At 47.2% G+C, this 21,320-nt stretch overlaps 1 protein-coding gene across 2 annotated transcripts in view; it reads right to left on the bottom strand.

Annotated features, from left to right (window-relative positions):
• Positions 1 to 21,320, bottom strand: part of Ldlrad3 (low density lipoprotein receptor class A domain containing 3) — a 235,446-nt gene that overhangs the window by 150,399 nt on the left and 63,727 nt on the right. For both annotated transcript variants that reach the window (XM_021156251.3, XM_029474721.2), the window contains exon 2: positions 11,144 to 11,290. In XM_021156251.3, coding sequence (XP_021011910.1) covers positions 11,144 to 11,290 — 147 coding nt within the window. The remainder of the gene's footprint in view (positions 1 to 11,143; positions 11,291 to 21,320) is intronic.

The following is a 21,320-nucleotide window of genomic DNA, read 5'->3' as shown; positions in this document are numbered from 1 at the left end:
AAGGCAAATTGAAGTGAAGAGATGATCTCAAAGATGACTCCACACTGCTAAGGGTGGTGTGACAGGGCAGGCATTTAAACTGGAAGTTTCCTGACAGGTCCCAAAGGACAGCTTCTACCTAGAGAGACTCAGAAAGCTGAGAGGATCTTGGTCATGTTCTAGTACATCATGTCCAATTTCCCTGTTATCACCAGAACAGGGCTAGAAGAGCACGGGCAGGGATATGGGACAAGAAGCTTTGCTATAGTAGTAGTAGTAATAATAATAGTAGTAGTAGTAATTGTAACAAGAAGAACATCCAACAACAATAATTATGATGGTAATAAATATTAACAATAATAATAAACAACTGTGCCTAAATTAGGATGTTCTGTGATTAAGAGGCTGGTCTTTTCATGGTGACACGAAATCCAGCATGTGCCTCCTGGATTTCTCTCTAAGCTCCTGGAAGCCTTCATTCCACCGATCTGCTCATCTTCTTCCCTAACCAAAGCCTGGAGTCTTCTTGCCCGGCTCCTGGTAGAGAGCCACTCTTCTCACCTTCCAAGTGGTGGGCGATGGTCCAGTCTGAGCTGGAGATGGACCACTGCCATCAATGCGTGTCCCTCAACAGGGGCTGCATGATACTCACCTGGGCACCCCGTATCACAAGTCCATTTATCCTATCTTCAGCAAATGGCTCCGGGAAGGAGAGATGCTCATTCTTACCCACGGAATCGAAAGGCCACCAAGGCAGTGTCTTGCCCAGATACCACAGTTCCATTGGATGGAGACAGGATGTGACACAGACAATGCGGCTATACAGCAGGTCCCTCCCACTGTACATGTTGACTTCCCATCCTGCCTGCCCAACACCCTAAGGAAGGCATGCACACATAGTGCATTTATCTGTTGGGAAATGTTCAATCCCCTTGGTTGAAACATCTAATACCGTCAATCTAGGATGGTGCTGATGGCATAGCATGCCACTGCTTTATGTGCAACGAAGACCAAAACACTGTGGTGGTCGTTCTAGGACCTCATGTTTCCTGACTCTATCAGATCATATGGACGGGACAACAATCCATTTTACAACTATAGCCATCTTGAACGCCTTCAGATGAACAAGAAGTCGAAAGGCAGGGCAGAGGAGAAGTGTAGTTTTTTCTTGTTTTGTTTTATTTTTGGCAAGTTCAGATTCTATTGTTGAATCTCTCTTTTGCTCTCCCCTCCCTCTTTTTTTAAAAAAGAAAACCTAATAAGCCCAATTTTCATGTGTGAGCTTACAATTTATAAAGATTAGCAGCTAACCCATATTCTTAGTGTTCTGAGCAAGGCAAACACACTGGACTTAAAGGCCCTGAACTGGCACGGACATCCAGTCCCAGCCGTCGCAGCCGTAGGCGGGGCTGGAAGGCAGAAAGCTGGTGACGGGGTGTTTCATCGCCAGCACGCTGCCTACCCACGGCGGAGAAAAGCACAGCTCTGCCAGGCTGCATTCTCACCAACCAGCACGCTGAGTGTGTCCTCATCACAGAAGTGGAGGAGTCGAGATACCACATGACAGAAGAAAAGAGTAGTATAACCAATTTAAATATATTTATACTTATTCTATCCTCCATAGAGGGCACACCTCACACTTAAACTTTACACTTCTAGCCTCCAAAACTGTGGAAGTGCCACTTTGTGTCATCCGGGGTGTGATACTGTGTTCTAGAAGTCCTAAGAAATTGATAAGCCCAGGGAGCTGGGGAGCACTTTGTCTTTTCCCCCTCATGCAAAACTTCTGGCATCTTTTGGGAATAACAAAAGCAGAGCTACCAGGATCTCTTAAGAAAAGGCTGCAAGAGAGAAGATTTATGGGAAGTCTGACAACCTGGATTTGTTCTATATCGGTGACTGGCAGGTCCTACCTAGGAATGAGGGATTCTGACATCAGAACCGAGAATCTTTTCTCATGGCGGCTGTACAGGTATAAAATGCGAGCATGGGGTAAAAGGGAGAGCTTCTGCATCAAGTTTTAAAATGGTTTCAAGCCAGTGTATGAAGTGAAAGGTCTCCCCGCACAGGTACTGGAGAAGACTACAGGTCACAAAACGGAACACAATCAGACAAATCTACTTAGGTATGCTCAGCTCTGAGGACAAGCCAACTACAGCCACTCTGGCAGTTAGGGAGCAACTCCAGGTTCACTGCAGGTTCACTGAGGCTGAGATCCTGGGAAGAATGCAGAGGAGGCTCCACCAAGAGCCACACTCAACTCAGGTCTGCAAAGATTTGTTCTTTTTCCCTCTGGCACCAGCTTGGGTATCCGGCTGGCTCTCTAGAGAGATAAGCTGAAGGACATTTTGACATTGGCTGGCTAAAGACTCCCTCAAACAAAAAGATATTGAGCCAGGAAATAAAGCAGTTTCTGTAGCAGAGCCTCGCTTACTGGAGTGTAGGAAGGTGAGGGACTGGGCATGTGGAGGCTGCAGTCGACCATACCATGCTGGGCAGATAGAGACCTCACACAATTTTCTGCTTATTCAGAGGTGGATAGTATACTGTTGCCCGAGGCACAATACCTATTGGATAAGATCAGCTTCTTTCTGATTACATCATGCAATGAATGATTTGAACATGCCCTCTGGTGAAGGTGCGGAGACAGTCCCTTATCTTATAGCCAAGGAAGTATGTGCTGAGAAAAGTATAGTAGCACTGAGGGTATCAGGGACTGTGAGAACCCAGCATGGTCTGGCCCTACAGCCCTGTTCTGAACTATAGAATATATGATTTCACCTTTGGGATGGAAGAACCCCGAGGGTCTGGACGTGACTGAGTTACCAGAGGTATTTAAAACACACAGCAAAATAACACAAATAGGAAAGAAAGAACACACAAGAGTATACACATTGGTCAGCATGAAACCACAATCAGTCTCTGGGCCACTCTGAGGGCCACTTCTGTTGTCAGAAGCCCAACTCCTTCAGAAGCCTGTGGAATCCAGTACTTCACTAGGGCTAGCCAGAGTTAAAACCTGCAGGAATAGGGACACTTCACATGTGACACAGCAGATACTCAAGCAGAAACCAAGAGTAGGGCTGTCCCCAAGAGATGGAGCAAGTATGGCAAGCCAGTTAAAAAAAAAGGCCTGTGTCCACTGCTTCCAGGTTAGCCCAGGGGAGCACTCGTGTCTTTAGTGATCCCCTGGGAAGTAAGAAGAGTCCTTTCCCAGGGCAGCCATTATGAAGCTTCACCAATAGAGTGGACGGCGTAAACGAAAAGCCCCAGAGGTTGTACAGCAGGATCACGTGGTCATCAGGGCCACAATTCCCCCATCGACTCCAGGCGGATTCCCTTCCTCATCCCACCTTGTCTTCTAGGGAGCACAGTGAACCCTTGGCATCCCTGGCTGGAGGCTGTGTCACTCCCACCTTGGTCCTTGTCAGACAGTATCCCTCCCTCATGTCTTTACATTATCTTCTTAGAACACCACGCAGACTGCAATAAGGGCTCTCCCTACTATAGTATGACCTCATGTTAACTATTCACATCTGAAGTGACCCAATTTCCAAGTTAGGGCATGTCCTTGGATACTGGGAATTAAGATCTGAGCATGCTCTTATGTTCAAACCACGGAGAAAGCAGAAGCCGATGCCTGTGAAAGTCATCACACTTCACAAGTGTTGAACATGCGTGCATCTCTAGGCGACAACTTAAAACACAACGGCGATGAGTCCATGGCTGTGCTAGTGTACGGGGTGACTATAGCCAGCTTCCACAACCTGAACGGCTTCAGCAGCAGAAGATGATTTTCCTGAACTTCTGGAGGACAGATGTCCAAAATCAACGTATATGAGACACGAGGGCGGCCGGCTTTCTTCTCCCTATGGCTTTACATCACCTTCTGTCTCTTGGTATCTGAGTCCAAATTTTCTCTCTTGGAAGGACTTCAGCTGTGATGGTTTAAGGCCCACTCTGTGACCTCATTTTAATTCAATTATGTCTTTGCGGTGCTTAATTGTGACTGTCAACTCCAGTGGGTTATGAAATGCCTGCGAGCTCAGTAAAGCACACCTCAGGTACATCTTTGGGGGTGGGGCGTGGTTCAGAGAACATCAGATCCTGAGTTCTCAGACCTAATCAACGGATTTATCCCAGCAGTGAAAGGCAGGAGGTGAGGCTTAGCTAGAGGAAGTCACAGGGGATGAGTCCTAGGGGTGACATCTTGCCTTGGCTCTTCCTATACTGTCTCCTTCTGCTTCTTGGTGACCAGGATAGGAAGCGCACTTCTCCACCATGCCCTCCCTGTCAGGATGACTCCTCTAAAACAGGGAGCAATGACCCCCTTCCTCCCTCTACGCTGTCACGTGTTTGGTCACAAAGCCAGAAAGTAACTAATCCATTCTGCTAAACTCCATCACCAAGCAGGGTCGGATCCAGAGGCACCGTGCGGTCGGATTTCAACCTCACACTGCAGCAGGTAGCATCACCTGATTCAAAATATTGGTGGCTCGGCAATTCTGTTTGTTTTTCTAAAAGGGAAAAACCCATTCAGCTGTAGCTGCATCCCACAACTCACTGAGAGGTTCCCGGCCTTCGCTGGCCACAACATCGCAATGGCCACCATCCCAAAGCACGCTGCATGCAGCCCGTGACAAGCCTGGATTCCCCAGTCTTTGAACATGCTAAGCCATTAGAAGGCAGCTTATTGAAACAGCCAGTGTCCCGTCAGGCTAGCAAACTCAAACTCCACTTCCCCCTCTGCTTGCCCCGAGTCCATGCCAACTTAGATGCAGTTGGTTTAAAAGAAAACGTTACATGTGGTGCCACCTAGAGGCAGAAGCAACCTAGGATGGTGACAAAAAAAAAAAAAAAGAAAGAAAAGAAAAAGAGGAGGACCCCTTTATACTTCTAGGGGACCAGAGTTCCACATTTGCCACTGAAACTCTATCAAGTTCTTCCACCATCATGCCTGAGCAATGAGTAAGCAAGAGCGGGGCACAGTGGAGGCAGATGGAATTCCAAGTCTGCACCTACTTTCCCAGGTCTCTGGTTTGGGAGATTCATTAAAATGTTTTCTTTTAACATCTTTTAGTTTCTCCTCCACACTCCACCAGACATGCACGCACCCAGGGCACAAGTCAGAGATGATAAAAGTGCCACATGTGGCCAAAGACACGATGAAATTCTCCCAAGGAGAAATAATCCCACTTGTGAGGAGGAACCCCAACATTAAAACCTCTCCCCAAGTTTGCCGAGACACAGAGATAACAGTAAAAGCCCACTGCAGAACAGGAAGGTCCCAAGGCACTCGGCTCTAGACATCTGTGTCTCTGCTTTAGCACTGGAATGGTACTTTGCTTCTAGGAAGAGGTTTCAGAGGCCCATAGGACTAAAGGCCACCTTAAAAATCATTATTGGAGGAAAACATTATTGATGTGTTGAATTTTTTCCTATAGTGTGGATTCTGAATGTCCCTCAGAGGCTCGAGTGTTAAAGTTTTAGTGACAGGAGTAGGAGGTGACGGAGCCTGAGGAGCTGGGGTCCAGAGTTAGTGATCTGACAGGACAGTTAAGAGCACTTGCTCCTCTTCCAGAGGACATGAGTTTGATTGGCAGCACCCAGGTTGGGCAGTTCACGTCTCCATCCCTCTGGCCTCCACAGGCACCTGGCTACATGCAAACATGTATGTGCATGCACATGTGAGCACAAACACTCATAATTAAAAATAACAGCTCTATAAAGAGAAAGTCTACTGGGAAGCCTTTAGGCCATTGGGGGTGGCCTGAGAGGATGATGAGACCCGGGCCCTTCCTCCTCGTTCTCTTTTCTGCTTCCTAGTCATGAGGTTTTACTTCACTGTTCACTCTCCCACCACGACACACCATCTTCCACAGGCAGCAGAGCCAACTGGGTTCTGAGGTTAAAAACCTCCAAAATAACTCTCTTTATAAGCCAACTACTCTCTTTTGCATTAGTTGCAGGAATTTCTGTTAACTACAACAAGCACAATACAGGTAACAGATCCACGGGTAATATAGATTCACAAGATGAGCGAAGGGTCACCTACACAGGTAAACAAAAAAATATTCTTGGGAGTCTCTGATAGAGGAAGGCTATGGGGTCTTATAGAGCCAACATGCAAGCTCTGTGTGCTTGCTGGGCCTCTGTGACGACAGCTCCTTCCTAGTAAAGCTCCCATGGCAACCCAATGAGTTCCTAGGACATAAAGTGCCTGGCTCAGTACGGTGCCCAGGACACTCAAGCACATACTCACTGTCGCTCCTGAAAATGAGTGCTCTCACGGAGGCATCGCATTTCCTGACACGTATGTCTCATCATTTTATTACCACAGAAACAGAGGGGAGACATGAAAAGCAATCTGAATAAACTTATCACTCAGGGCAATTCACTAGCCAAGAACTAGCACACCAAAATCAAGCCTCCGACCCCCAGCTCTGGGCGGAGGTCCTCCAGAGGCACTCTGCACAAGAGTTAATACCCACAAGGCCCAGGCGAGAGTTAATTTCAATTCATCAACAAATATCTCATAAAGAAATAAAACTAATAGCTAAAAATATAAGCATTCTACCTTATTAACTAAAAAAATTAAAAATGTAAAATACATGAACTGCTCTCAACTATTAAAATAACCAGGAAAAAAGAGTTTATTTTAAAGATATTACTCAATGCTGCCAAGACGAAAATAGGTCCCAGACTTCACTCCTGGCCAGTGAAAGCAAACCAGTGCAGACCTATAGCAAAACAAGTGGGCAGTCTGTGGACACGGGCAGGAAGAACTCCCACCCTTCAGCACAGTCTCGTTTCTGAGAACCCAGTCCTGGGAAATGGGTGATGGGGGTGCCATCCCCACTGTCAAGCTGTCAATGCCAAAGACGACTCTTCAGTAGCAGAAAGCTGAACAAGGTTAGCAGGGAGAGATAAAGATGAAGCTCAGGGCAGATACTGGCCTGGGACACGTGAAGTCCTGGGTTCAATCCCAAGCAGCAAAAGTTAAAAAATTAAAAAACAAGAGTAAGGACTAGTAGCATAAACAGTAATATCATACCAAATTAGTGGATTATTATCTAGGAATTAAAATGGTAGAGAAGGGCTGGAGAGGTGGCTCCTTGATTGAGAGCACTGGCTGCTCTTCTGGAGGACCAGGGTTCAGTTCCCAGCACCCACATGTCCATACCTCCATTTCCAGGGGACCCAGTATCCTCATACAGACATACAGGCAAGCAAAACACCAATGCACATAAACTAAGATATTACACGATAGTGAATTATAGAAAAATCACTAAGATGACATCATGGGGAAATCGTAATGGAAAAACTGGGAATGAAAAATTGGACCTTCCATGGTGATTACAACTGGGAAAAACCTGAGTGAAAAGCTTCCAAAATGCTGAGTGCATGTCACAGGGACAGGCTCCGATGACATTCCTTTGTCCTCCTCCACTCAATTTTTGCAATATGTGATATTTTTAAAAACCTTTATGATAATTTTTTTTTCTTATTTTCTAAAAGTCTTTCCTCTACTGCAGATACAAAGCAGCTGCTCACAAGACCGCATCCCACCACGGGACCCATCTCCAGGCTCCCTGTGCCCTTTCAAAAGAGCAAGGATCTGCAAGCTCTTTTCTAAAACATTATCTTCTCCGTGCCAAAGTGCCACAGAGTGCTGGGTGCCATGACCTCCCAGAGGTCACAGTGGCCACCTCCCTGCCCTTCCCTGAGGCAGACAGTTGTTTCAAAGAAACTCCTTCCATGAAGGTGGCTGCTCTCAGAGAAAGTGAACTGTTCACCTCTGCCCTCAGCCCTGTGCTGCTGGCCCAGGCTGACCCCACCCACCATGCATCCTGTCACCTACGGAGGATGTTTCTTATGTGATGCTAAACACAGTGATGAACAGAAGCCAAAAGGCGGAACAGGGTGGGAGAGATGGCTCAGTGGTTAAGAGCATTTGCTTCTCTTTCAGAGGACCAAGTTTAGCTCCCAGGATCCATGTCAGATGGCTTACAATTATCTAACTCCAGTGCCAGGGTATCTGATGCCCTCTTATGGCCTCTGAGGGTACCAGTAGTCAAGTGGACTATATCCACAAGCAGACAGATACATTTACATGTAATTAGAAAGAATAAAGGTAAGTCTATTTTTTAAGTAAAGGACATGCAATAGATTATGGCGAAATTGCAGTGCATATATTTTCACAATACAAGGATTAAAAATACACAGAAACACAGCTCATGTTAAATAGAGAAGGCAAGGCATGGGCTGGGAAGACGCTTCCGTGGCTAAAGCTCTTGCAAACGTGAGGACTGCAGTTCAGATCCCACCCAGTAACTGCAGCCTTGGAAGCAGAGACAAGCAAAGCCCAGAGAAAGCTGGCTCGCAAAGCTGGCCGTATCGGTACTTCATGTACAACTAAGAGAGCCTGCCTCAATGAAGAAGTTGGAAGAGCAATGAAGGGTGATTCTAACAGCAACCTCAGGCATTCACCTGTACACGTACATACTTAGTGCATACACATGAAAATGGGGGAAGAAAATAAAATCCATACAACCACGCCCTGATGACACAGACTACCCATAGCTGTGTCTTAAACTGCTTTCCAGCTCACTTTATGTGCTTATAAACCACAGGCCCCATGCTACTGTTTTCAGCACACACACCAAGACATCACCTCAGTGCTCACAATTAGACGCCATCCTGCTCCCACTGAGAGAAGACAAAACCGGGGTCCTCTCAGGGGGAAAAATGTCCTTCAATCCCACCAGCGGTTGCTCAATTAGAATATTCTGGAAGCATTCCTCTTCTCTTCTCTTCTCTTCTCTTCTCTTCTCTTCTCTTCTCTTCTCTTCTCTTCTCTTCTTCCTTCCTTCCTTCCTTCTTTCGGTTTTTTGAGACAGGGTTTCTCTGTGTAGCACAGGCTGTCCTGGAACTCACTCTGTAGACCAGGCTGGCCTCAATCTCAGAGATCTGCCTGCCTCTGCCTCCCAAGTGCTGAGATTAAAGGCGTGTGCCACCACTGCCTGGCTTCTGGAAGCATTTCTAAGATTACATATCCCCTAAGGATACAGGAGAGGACCATGTTTGAGTCTGGATGGTCTTCCTCCAAATCTCACACAGAGTTCCATGGCTGGAGAAGATTCAAGGGAAAGCTCAATTGTCTCTTAGAAAGGAATGTTCACGTCCCTTTAATACCTAAGCAGGAGTTGTTTTCTCCATTGAATGCAAAGCTGGACAGGCAATGTGTTTGTAGGTATAGTCAAAAAATATTAATTATGTCTACATCAAACACTAGGCAAATGGCTGGTGGGCATCTGTCACACTTGGGAGTAGGATGGAGGCTAGCCAGGAACGAGCCTTCTCCAAAGCAAACCAAACAGCTCCAAGCAGCTGCCAACACAACCTTTGTTTAAAACAAGTCTCTCTTCACCACCTCTTCCCGTTTCTACATGAATTCTCTCTCACATACTAGACTGTACCCACAGACAGCAGAGATGGCGAGAGAAGTCAGTAATGTCGCACAGCTGCTACTAACAGAGGTGGGGCTGGCCTAGCTGCTAATCCTGCATTCCTTTACACATTCATGAGCTGAGTATCACCCGCCAGCTAAGGACAGTCTCTATCTGCCGCTGTTCAAAGGCACACGGTGTCCTGAAAATGGTAACTCTATATTTGTATAGAGTGTTTAATGCTCCTTAAAGCCGGGCCGATGACAGGCCTCACACATTCCATCACACTTGAAACTCAATTTTAAAATGTTAGATGTCTAGAAGTTTTAAAGTTATGCTAGAAGCAAGGAAACAGTAACAGGGTCCTAATAAAAAAAAAAGGTAAGGGAAAATAATAATAATAAAAAATTGAGGTCTAACAAGTTAATGAGACAAACCACACAGAACAAAATTTAACACAGCCTCCAAGTCTCCCCAGTTTCTCCTCCCCAAACCTTCTCTCAGGAGCAGAAGTAGGCATGGGGGTGCCGCATCCCATGCAGGTGAGAGGTCAGCCTCAGAATGGGAAACACACACTTCCCGAGCACATCATTAGGGAAGGAGTCTCTAGCTGCTGTAGGTGGCTCCAAACCCAGTGCTCCCTCAGACAGAACCCAAACCCAAGAACGGTTCCGACAAAAGTTCAAGTTCCTACCCTTCAGTACCTTGCCCTCAGCTGCCTCCCAGAGCCACAGCTAACTGAGAGCCAGAACAGAGAGTCCTCCCAACAGAAATGCCACCCTGCCTGGCTGCCGAAGCCTATGACAGAGCTGAGATATGTGGTTCCATAGCAGTTGCTCATCTAACGAGCCAGGGCCATGCCTCCCAATGTTGCCGACCTACCAGGATGCCAGGGAGGTAACCTAGAGCCAAGCTCACTGTGCAGAGACCAGCTCAGGGGAAGCAGAGAGACTCTTCAAGACAGGGAGGATTTTCACTGGACAGCCTGGCCCCTCCTCTCCTGTGCATTATTCTCAGCCCGGATCTTAAGCTTGTTTCAGAGCACAAAATAAACAAGAGGCTAAAGAAGGAGATGGGGTAGAGAGGACCACAGAGTTCATACCGTATCCACAAGGTGCCTCCTCTCCTGTGCATTATTCTCAGCCCAGATCTTATGCATGTTTCAGAGCACAACATGGACAAGAGGCTAAAGAAGGAGACGGGTAGAGGGGACCACAGAGTCCATACCATGCTGGTACTCTCCGAAAAGGGATGATCCAGTGAAGATGCAGACCGTGCCTATCTACCGGGCAAAGGAGGTAAGGCAGCATAGGGGCATATCCACTCCGTATACAATGCTAAGTCTCACAGAATCATCAGGAGAACTCTACCACACAGTCACATGTAAGTCTCCAGCCCTGGACCAAGGCAGCCAGACACGGTCCTTGCTGACTGAAAGGCACCACACAATGTAATGCCTGGGATTCTAAAGGTGAGAGTAGCATCCAGGAAAGGCATCCGTAGGGCTTAATGGGAGTCACTTCTACTCATCCAAGCATGGGCTCCTCTACCATACTACACTTCTGCACGGTCCAACTGCACCCAGAGAGAGGGGCAGCTGGCCCAGTAGCTCATAGCAAACAGGGAGCAAGGTCCAAGCCGGACTGGACCTCCTGTTCTTGGCCTGGAATTCCACCCTTATCCAACCCCGCCCACCACCACGGGCAGCCACTCACGGCATTCCTTCTCGTCACTCTTGTCGAAGCAGTCAGGTAGCCCGTCACACTGCCAGGCTCCCGGGATGCACCGCCCGTTGCTGCACATGAAGTTACCTGGGATGTTGCACTCGTTGGTGAAGTTGTTCCCAGGGAGCAGCTGGCTCTCTGTGAGAGAGAGAGAACAAATAGTCAGAAAGCAAGCATAATGGTCACAGTCAGGGTCTGAGGCCTGGGCTAGCTGGAAAGACTGATACTCAGCCCAGGGGAAACCTCCACCAGCTATCTTAGCTTTTCTAGGTCTGTTTCTTCACCTATGCGATTACTTATACCTCAGCCCACCTCCGTGCAGAGATGCTGAAGGCACTAGCTGGAGCAATACCAAGGAAACATTCTGTGTCAAGCATATAACAAACAGGTGCTCATCTCTCGTATGAAGATCTGCGAGAAAGGGGGTTGAAGACGTGGCTCAATTATTAAGAGCACTTGTGGCTTTTCCAGGGATCCAGAGTTCAGTTTCCAGTACCCAAATCTGGCAGCTCACAACTGCCTGTAACTCTCTCTCTCTGGGAGTCGAATATCTACATGTATGCATTCACATGCACACACACACACACACACACACACACACACACACACACACACAAATTGGTGCAAAAACCCAAATCTTCTTTCCTAGCCAGTAGCAACAGCCAAAAATTAAAGTTCCAGATAGGAATATGTACTGGACCTCAAATATCCCAGGACGCAGACTCACAACCCCTGCAATCATGGAGTCCTTGAAGTGGGACTACTTTGGCAAGAATATCAAATCATTTCCCTCAAAGAAATAGGATACCTCAATCTACAATTCAATCTGCCTGACACTGTGCAGGCAGAAAAAGCCAAGACAAAACCTGTACTCAGGCCTGCTAACTAACCCCCAGGAGACTACCTTGATCACTACACTATTCGAGAGTTACCGGAGGTCCCGAGGTTCTGGTTCAAGTCCACTGAACAATCATAAAATGCCAAGGGCCCTACCCAGCACTGCCTTTAGGCAGCAAATTAAACAGAGACCTAATGATAGCAGCTAAGGGAGGGTGCAGAACACATCCACCTTGAACCTAGTAGTAGATAATCTTTGAGGAAAAGGAGAAAAAGACCAGTTGGCCATCACACTGCGGCTCTGACCCCCCCCCCCCGAGCCACTCAGCAAACATTTATTGGGCATTTCTGACGAGACACTTGAGCTATGAAGAAAAGACAAAGCTAGGGCTTCCTCCTCCAGGGCTGGAAACAGACATAGATGCTTTGCTGACACCCATGGTGATAGAGCACAGCCTTCTGGAACTGCCTAGGGCTAACAAGCTAGCAGGACTCAAGATCTTTCACAAGCTCTGCCAACGGAAATAGCTCCAGATTAGTGCTCCTACCCCCCATACATTCCTCACAGCGCTTGGCTTGGCGCTTATTTATTTATTTATTTATTTATCTGTTTATTTATTTATTTATTTATTTATTTATTTATTGTCTAGAATACCCTTCATGGCTCTGGATCACCTATTAAATTTGAATTAAATTGCTGTTGACCTGCTAGCATCAGACTCCTCTGTTGCCTTCCCTCTGAGGAATGCTGCCCAGCTTTTCCATGCACAGAGAAGCGTGGGGTTTTGGTTGGTTGGTTGGTTGGTTGGTTGGCTGGCTGGTGTTCGTTTGCTTTTGTTTTTAGAGACAGGGTCTAACCCTGACTGATCTGGAATTCATTAAGTAGGCCAGGTTGTCCTTGAACCTGAAGTTCCACCTGCCTGTGCCTCACAAGTGCTGGGATTAAAGATGTGTACCACCATCACCCAGTGGCAAAGCTACTTTTGAAGTGATATAAAAAATACTTTTATAACTGGAGCAAGCAAGCCAGGACCAGTGGGAATGGACACGGCCATGGGTTAACCGTTCCAAATAAGCCCTTGTGCTGTGGATAGCCCCTTGGAGAACATCTGCTACCTGATACTCAGTTAGCACCAAATAGACATGTTGCCTTTTAGAAATGAGATTTCACAGTCCATTCCAAAGGGAAGCTACAACAAAAGTTTCCACTCAGCCCGAGCCATCACAAGCCTTATCCCTGGCTCACTTTATCAGCCCTGCGCAAGGCCAATCCCTATCCCTATCACTGCAGCTAGGAGTCCAGTCCAAGAAGCCACCACCCCATGGGGATTACCACTAGCTACAACTTCCAACCCAGCCTCCTGCCTCCCAGTTGATTCCTCCAAGTCTTAATCTGTCCTCTGGCCAGAAGAATCTTCCTAACCATGACATTTTCTTACCTTAAAAAGCCAGTGAATGGGGAGCTGGCTCGGTTAGTAACATATTTTCCATAAGGACCTGAATTTGATCCCCAGAATCATATATCTTGGCAGTGACTGGCACATGATTCTAAGGTAGATCCTGACAAGCCAACCAAGCCTACTTGGCAAGTTCCAGGCCAGTGAGAAACCCTGTTCCAAAAACCAAATGCACAGAACTTGAGAAGCATCATCAATGAGTGTCCTTGGCTTTGGCCTTCACTCAGACATTTATGAACACACATGCAAATAGACTAGAAATACAACACAAACAAACACACATATACTCATGCACTTACACAGACCCGGAATACAAACACTCACACAGGCACACACACCAACACTGTCGGACTCCCTGGTGTTTCTTATTTACAATTCAACACAACCAAGAAAGAGTCCAAAAAAAGAAGTGGCATTTTCAGTGGAGACTGACACAAAGCAAAGGACTGCAGATCAAGGGAACAGTGTCAAGGACCTGATGTGGGGAGGCACAGTCCAGAAGGATCAGAAATAGAGGATGTGCCACTCTGCCCTACAGGAGCTGCAAACCCACTTAGCTACCATTTCTCCCACCCTTCCATCCAATCAATGAGGATGCTCCATTCTTTTGAGCACAGACTCAACAGAGGACTTCCCCTGAAGGCAACCCCACAAGTCACTAATCCTGAGAGTGGGCACTAACTTTACGATCTGCACGTCCATGGAGAGGTATCCAGACAGCAGTCATATGCTGGATTCTAGCCAGACACTACGTGCTCAGCCCAGAACCTCCACACCCCTGCCCTCTACCCCCTATACACACTCCAGCTGTTCGAGAACAACTGCTCAGAGTCACCAGCCAGCAGGAAATTCCTCTGGGCTGCAGAATGCAGGGCTGTCGCTTGGGTTTGTTTGGAAATCACTTTGACTCTCTTTTGTAGAGCGACCTCCTCGAAGACAAACCCCCTGAAAAAGTCACTACAACTGTGAAATCTTGTTCTGATAAACAGATTTCGGGAACCAGAAAATTGGTCAGATTAGATTCCAAAGACTTTGCTCAGAGCATCAATAAGGCTGGCAACATATGGACTTGATGAGTGACTGTGTAGGTTCAGAGACTACTTATCCCATCCTTTATATGCATTACACACAAATGCCCTGCCAGTCACAAGACACCCTGCCTAGTTACTACAACAGGCACATGCTCTGTGCTCTTCTAAGTCCCCTTGTGCACACAAGGCCCACCCCACCCAGTGCCTTAGCAAAGTGACGTCATCAAATGTAAGCGCCTAAGAAGAAACCAAAGCAAGAGAAGATCCCCCTGTAGACTCTGTCTTTCTAACCCTCCTCAAGCCCAGCCCAGCTGCCTCTCTGGCCTAGTGGCTTCCATAGGTTATTTCTAGTTCCCTTTTCAATCAGCAGTCTACACAGTGAAGAACTGTGTGGGAATATATATAAAAGTCAGGGCCTAGAGACATTTTCTTGCATTGACTAGGGGTAAGGTGCTACTGCCATTTAACATGTAAAGGTCAGGGATGTGATATGACTTTGCATGGAAGGGTTTCGGGGAAGGGAGGAGTGCAGCTGTGACTTTTCGATGTATTGTGCCACATTTCTCCTAATCTGCCACCCACTGAGACACACCACACCACAGAACCATCTGACTTGACATGTCAACAGTGCTGAGGCAGAGAAATACCTGCAACTCAGCAGTTCTCACTTGCTCCTGTTGTTTCTCTTTTCACACAGTGAGCGTTTTCAGTGCCGGTGATGGTATCTCTAGGCCCTTCAGGAACTCTGAATTCTTACATCCTGGTGTAGAGAGCCTCTCTTCAGAGGCATGATCCTGACTCTGAAGCCCCAGCACCTCCCTCCTTTAAAACCAGTGTCTCGATCACACGAATGTCATTCCTGTTCCCCAGGCTTCTACGCACGGGGCAGGCTGACCCAGCAGAGTCTTCAGCCCATCTTCTCCCTGGTGTTTGGGGCTGCATTGAATCCCTCCAAAACTTTATGCTGTAGGCCCGTTAGTAATCTCGTAATGGGAGCACATTTGTCTTTAGAGAGGTAATACATTAAAATGAGGCATTAGAGTAGGCCCTAATTCAACATGACTGGTATCCTCACTGGAAAAGAAAATTAGGGCACACACACACACACACACACAGGAGAAACAACATGAAGACACAGGGAGCCATTAGTAAATCAGGGCATGGGGGCTGAAAGGAACCAACCCAGCTGACAGCTTGATCTCAGATCTCTCTGATGGTGAGACAAGCAATCTGCCGTTCAAGCCACACTACTGTACTGGAAATCTAATCCAATACGCTCTCCTCCTTCTGCTTGTTCTTTTGACCCCCAGCATAAGTCATCAAATCTGAGAACCTGTCCCAGGCACCCAGCCTGAGGCTGGCTCTTCTATTAATCCCTCTGATCCCATCCTGTGTTTCCCTTAATCCCAGCCCATGTTAGTGATTGCCTCTTAAGGAATATTCCTGCTAGGCAGAATGTTCCCCTACACACACACACACATACACACACAAACACATACACATACACACACCACACACACATACATACCACACACAAACACATACACACACCACACATACACACACACACACACACACACACACACCCCACATATATCACACACATACACACACACACCACACACAACACACACACACACATACCACATGCACACCACACACACACAAACACACCACAAACCACACACCACACCACACCACACCACATACAAACACACCACACCCAGAGGCACAGGCTCTGTCTGTCCTCAGCTCTGCACCCCAGGCATCTACAATTCCCAGCTCTCCCTTAAGTATCACTGACAACTCTAAGAAATAAATGAGGCAAGGCATTAATACCTTAACCACCATCCCTGAAGCACCCCCTCACCCTTACCCCATTTCTCTAGCACTTGTGTGGGACTGTGCATACATAGTTAAACTAAGGAATACAGAGAACCTAAACCTGAACAGGTAGATCGCTATCCTGTCTGCTTGAAAGGTTAGAAACCTTTCAACCCAACAGCTGGGCATTCTAATGGCAGCAATATTTCTCCCACTTCGGTGTCTCGGAATATACTTAAATAAAAACATGACCAGGATTAGCGAAAAGTTGGCTTCCTCCTCCTCTCCTCTCTCTTTTTCATTAAGTCAAAGAATCCAAAGGAGTTGCATGTTTCCCCTGCAGAACATCACTTAACTGAAAATAACTGCACCATCTGTGCACGAATGGAAAAGTAAAAGCCAAGCCCTTCCTTGTCAGGCAGAAGACAGCAGCCTGTTGCTAAAGCGTCTTCCAGGGCCCCTGGCCCGCAACTCTTATTTGATGTGGGGAACAGAACCGGAACAACTAGAAACTCCAGCCGGGGCTATGCTCCGCTGCAATCACCCAGGACATTCAGCCAGTGACACAGACGTTTCCAGCTGAGAAATGGGAATTTCATCCCGACAACTGGTGTCCTTCGGCACTTCTCCTTGCTCTCCCCTGCAGCTCCCTCCCTAGCAGCACCCATCATGGTCGTCATGGTCGGGTCTGAATGGACATCTGCAAACTATCAGCAGGCTCTGCTTTCCGATTGCTGCCTTCCATTTTCCTCCTTCCCTTCCCGACAGACTAGATCTGTGGGCACCGCTGAACGGAACAAGAGGCACAACTTGTCTGTGCAGCACACACACAGCTTAGCATTCGTGCTTGCAGATCTCAGATAGACCTTCCTTCCCTACTACCTTATCGTGCTTTTCTCCAGGACTCATTTCTTAAGACATGCAGACACACCTGCATGGACATATACATTCACTCACCGACAGGTTAACACCACCTAGTGAGCTCTTCTTCAGTGATTTGTTTATAAGCATACCTAGAACATGTCTGAAGAAGCTTTGCGCTCTGGACTATTCCCGTGTGATGTGAGTACTACACAAAACCTCGGACATCTGTCCTGTGTATTTTTCCAAAAGCCATTTGGTCCTCATCATGCAAATATCTTCCTGTTCAGGCTTGGATAAGGGAGCATCTGGCTGTCACCGAGAAGGCAGCAGTCACACAAGGATGTCTGGGTCTGGCCTAGCTCCAAGCACCTGTGCTTAGCCAGCCCCCCTCCCCGCCCACAGCCTTGTTAATCTATACTCCCTCTGCCCCAGGAGCTCATTCCACTAGTGCTGCCTCTGTTTACCCATCTGATGGAGGAGGATCTCCCTGACACATTGCTGAGAAAGTGTAACATAACCCCACACTTCAGCTGACCTTTATAGCCACAGATATAACAAAAACATGGTCCCTGATCCTGAAAGAAAATCCTATGTTAGTCACATGCTGTTTCCCTGAGCGAGAGTTAAGGATGGAGAAGGACACTAGGCTAGTGATGGAGCCCAGCTAGCATCTGCCCAGCATCTGCCCATCACACGGCTCATGGCTTGTTTCTCCCAGGAAGTGCTCCAAGATGACAGATGTTTTGTTTCCTTCTTATAAAACAAGTGAGGGAAGAAGGCCAGTGGCCAGCATTCAGGAAGCAGGGAAGGTCACAGGAGGAGGTACAGGAACTCACAGTGTCCCTAGGGAGTCAGCTCTGTAAGTTATTCTCCTTTGGACCTCTGCCCTCTTGGGCTGAAGCTACTGCTTATAATTTTACATATGTTTTCATGTCCTTGCATCACTTCATGAGGAAAATTATGTGGGAATGGTGTTCCTGTTTCGGGGAACCACTGGGATAAGGTCTCATGTCCACCCTCCAGAGGCCCTGCAGCTCCTCTTGATACGATCCACAAGTTGAACCCTGTGCCACACCAGAGCCTTGCCTTCCTGTGGCTCTGTTAACAGCCCCTGAGACACCAAGTACTACAGGCCTTCCTCTACGGAAGATCGACTGTCTGCCAAAGCACTTGGATGTGGCAGGACTTTAATAGCCCCCCTTTTTTCTTTTAAGTTCTTAGAAGAATCCCCTGCCCATTTTATAGATGAAGGAGCAGACTGAAGACAAGACTCACCCAAGGTCACACAGCTAGAAAGAGTCAAGATAGTTAATACTTTAGTCTTGCTGGCCAGGAATCTGGACTAAGTTATTGGATAGGTACCTATCTAAAATAGAGAATAGTATCTCATAAATCTTTCACTGATGCATTCTTTTAAATCTTCAAAATCATTCAGAGTAACTTTCTGTATTCCAGGGGATAATGAACTTCTTGTGTAACCAAAAGTCAACGCTTATAATTGTCTGCCCTTTGCATCTTTCTAAGGATTGAAGCCTGTAGATCAGGAAGCATCAGACGACAGGTAATGGGCATGTACAACCACTTATCAACCTACAACTGTGCCATCTGTCCACCCCACCACACTCACCTCACGGTTCCCTGGCCCCAGAGAATCTCGTCTCTTCTGCTGCCCTGTGTCTGTAGCAACAATCAAGTGCCAGGCATCCATAGACACCCACAAATGGCTGCTGACCGCAGTACGGGGACAGAAGAACCTGCTGACTCCTACAGACATTTATTTCCAGTTCTGACATAAATTCATCTGACCTGCCTTGAACTTCAATTTTGCTTTGCCATATGTCATACAGTGGATCAATGATGGTGGACCTGCAGAAGGAAGCTTTTCTAAATTCCCAGGGAGAGAGGCACAGAGTGAATAGCTTGAACCCATTTCCTATTGTTCTCTTTTCCTGGCTTACCCAAGTCCTCACCAGGTGGGCTGCACACAGGGTGCAGCAAGAGCCCAGTGCAATGTGCCCTGCCCCCAAGTGCAATGAGTCCCGCACCCAACCTTTTGCTTAGGCAGCTTGAAGCAGCAGCAACAGAAGTAGGGGTCAGTGAAGCTGAGCTGAAGGTCAGGCGAGGGGGCAGTTTTCTGACCAACTGTATCAGGCTGGTGATAAGCGAGGCTTATGATAAAGCTAATTACCCCTTCCTTCTGGCTCAGAAGCAGGCGGAGGTCAAGAGGAAAGGATGTATTTCAGCCCCTAGTTTATCCCCATGCACCCAGAGATCATGGCAGCCACCTCCACAGTCTCTGAGATCCATTCCACAACAGACCATCTGCTCCCCCTCCCCCTTCTCCTCCCCCTGCACCCTCCCAAACTGCAGGCAAGGCTGTAACATAACAATGCCAGCCAGGGAATGAGCCAGAAAAGCAAAATGACCTTCATTCTGGCCCCAAAGCACATCTTGATGATGAAGGATTTCTCAACTAAGACTCAAAACAAGCACAGGCCAGAAAGGAAAAGGCAGTTGAATACAACTGCATTAAAATGTGAAGTTCCAGGTCATTGGGTAAATTCTATAAACATGGCTCAGACACCCCATCCACTGGGAAAGATACAAAGTGTGGATATGTAGAATTTTCTTGCAAAACTGCATGTGAGAACACAAAGGATGCTGTGGCCCTGGGGCAGGGCTGGACAAAGCATCCACAGCAGGTGTTCCTACTGAGGAAGGGGTGCTAAGTTATTGTAATCACCAAGTGACTAACAAGGAAGCTCCCATCCACAACCATTGGGCTTGCAAAAATCTAGAGCCTGGCATTCTGGAGTGGCAAGAAGTGTAACACCAGGACCCCAGGCATGGCACAGGCATGGGGACTCTGAAGAATGCCCGGTAGCAACTCGGAAGGTCCAAGATGAACCCCCTAGACTGCAGAAAATGATGCACAGGACGCAGGGTGACACAAGAGGCACAAAACTGGAGCTATCAAGATAGCTAATAAGTTCAGGGAGGAGAAAAAAACTATCCTATAACTCTGATGACCTGAGTCCAATCCCTTGAAACTATATTTAAAAATAAATAAATAAAAGGGCTAAAAGCCAGCTGTGGTGATTCCCAAGAACAGAACTGGCTGGACGCTCGCATAGGCAGAACAGCAGAAACACAAAAGATCTTGGATTACACTGAAGAGGAAGGGCATAGTCTACTCCAAGAGTTGTGCCTGCTCAAGCTCTTTCTCTCTCAATATCTCTCTCTCTCGGGGGCTGGTGAGATGGCTCAGTGGGTAAGAGCACCCGACTGCTCTTCTGAAGGTCCAGAGTTTTAATCCCAGCAACCACATGGTGGCTCACAACCATCCGTAACGAGATCTGGTGCCCTCTTCTGGAGTGTCTGAAGACAGCTACAGTGTACTTACATATAATGAATAAATAAATCTTTAAAAAAAATCTCTCTCTCTCTCTCTCTCTCTCTCTCACACACACACACACACACACACACACACACACACACACACACACACCACCACCACCACCACCACCACCACCACCACCACCACCACATGTTCATCAGAGGGCGAACAGAGAGAAGCACACATCTTTTCCCACAGTGCACAAGCATCCAGGGCTTTCGTGGAATGAACTGGGGTGAAGTGAATTTGCATGGATAAATCTGAGAAACTTAACAGGAAGTAAAAAAGCAAACTGCAGAACATCGCCCATACTAACTCAGAAAGTAGCACTTTAGGGGGACATGGGTGTGAAGGATGACTACCCTGGTCAAGGTCATGGTCACCTCTGGCAGGCAGGGGCAGGGGCACAGATGGGCACAGGTGAACAAGCACCAGAACCCAGGGGAAGCAGGGGGTGAGCGAATGGATTGCTAGGCATTTTTCTTGGTAACTTTCTGTGTGCTTTAAAAACATTTCATGAATAAAATTAATTATAAAAAAAATGAAAGCTACACTAACATTTGAGGAAACCTACACAAGATAAATTGTGTCAATGAGGATGATACTCTCAACTTCAAATCCCCTCAACTGGAAAGGAAGGGGGACAAGTGTCACCGTGGAGGGGACAGCACAAATGGGAGGACGCCCATCTCGGAGCTTTGCTCTGTTATGAATTCTTTTCATTTTCTGAACGGCAGCAACAGTTGTGGGGTAAAAGC

Source organism: Mus caroli, unplaced genomic scaffold (assembly GCF_978045245.1).
Source record: "Mus caroli unplaced genomic scaffold, Mus_caroli_1 scaffold_2, whole genome shotgun sequence".
NCBI lineage: Eukaryota > Metazoa > Chordata > Mammalia > Rodentia > Muridae > Mus > Mus caroli.
Note: the sequence above shows the minus strand (reverse complement) of the source record. Positions and strands in the feature narration are given on the sequence as shown.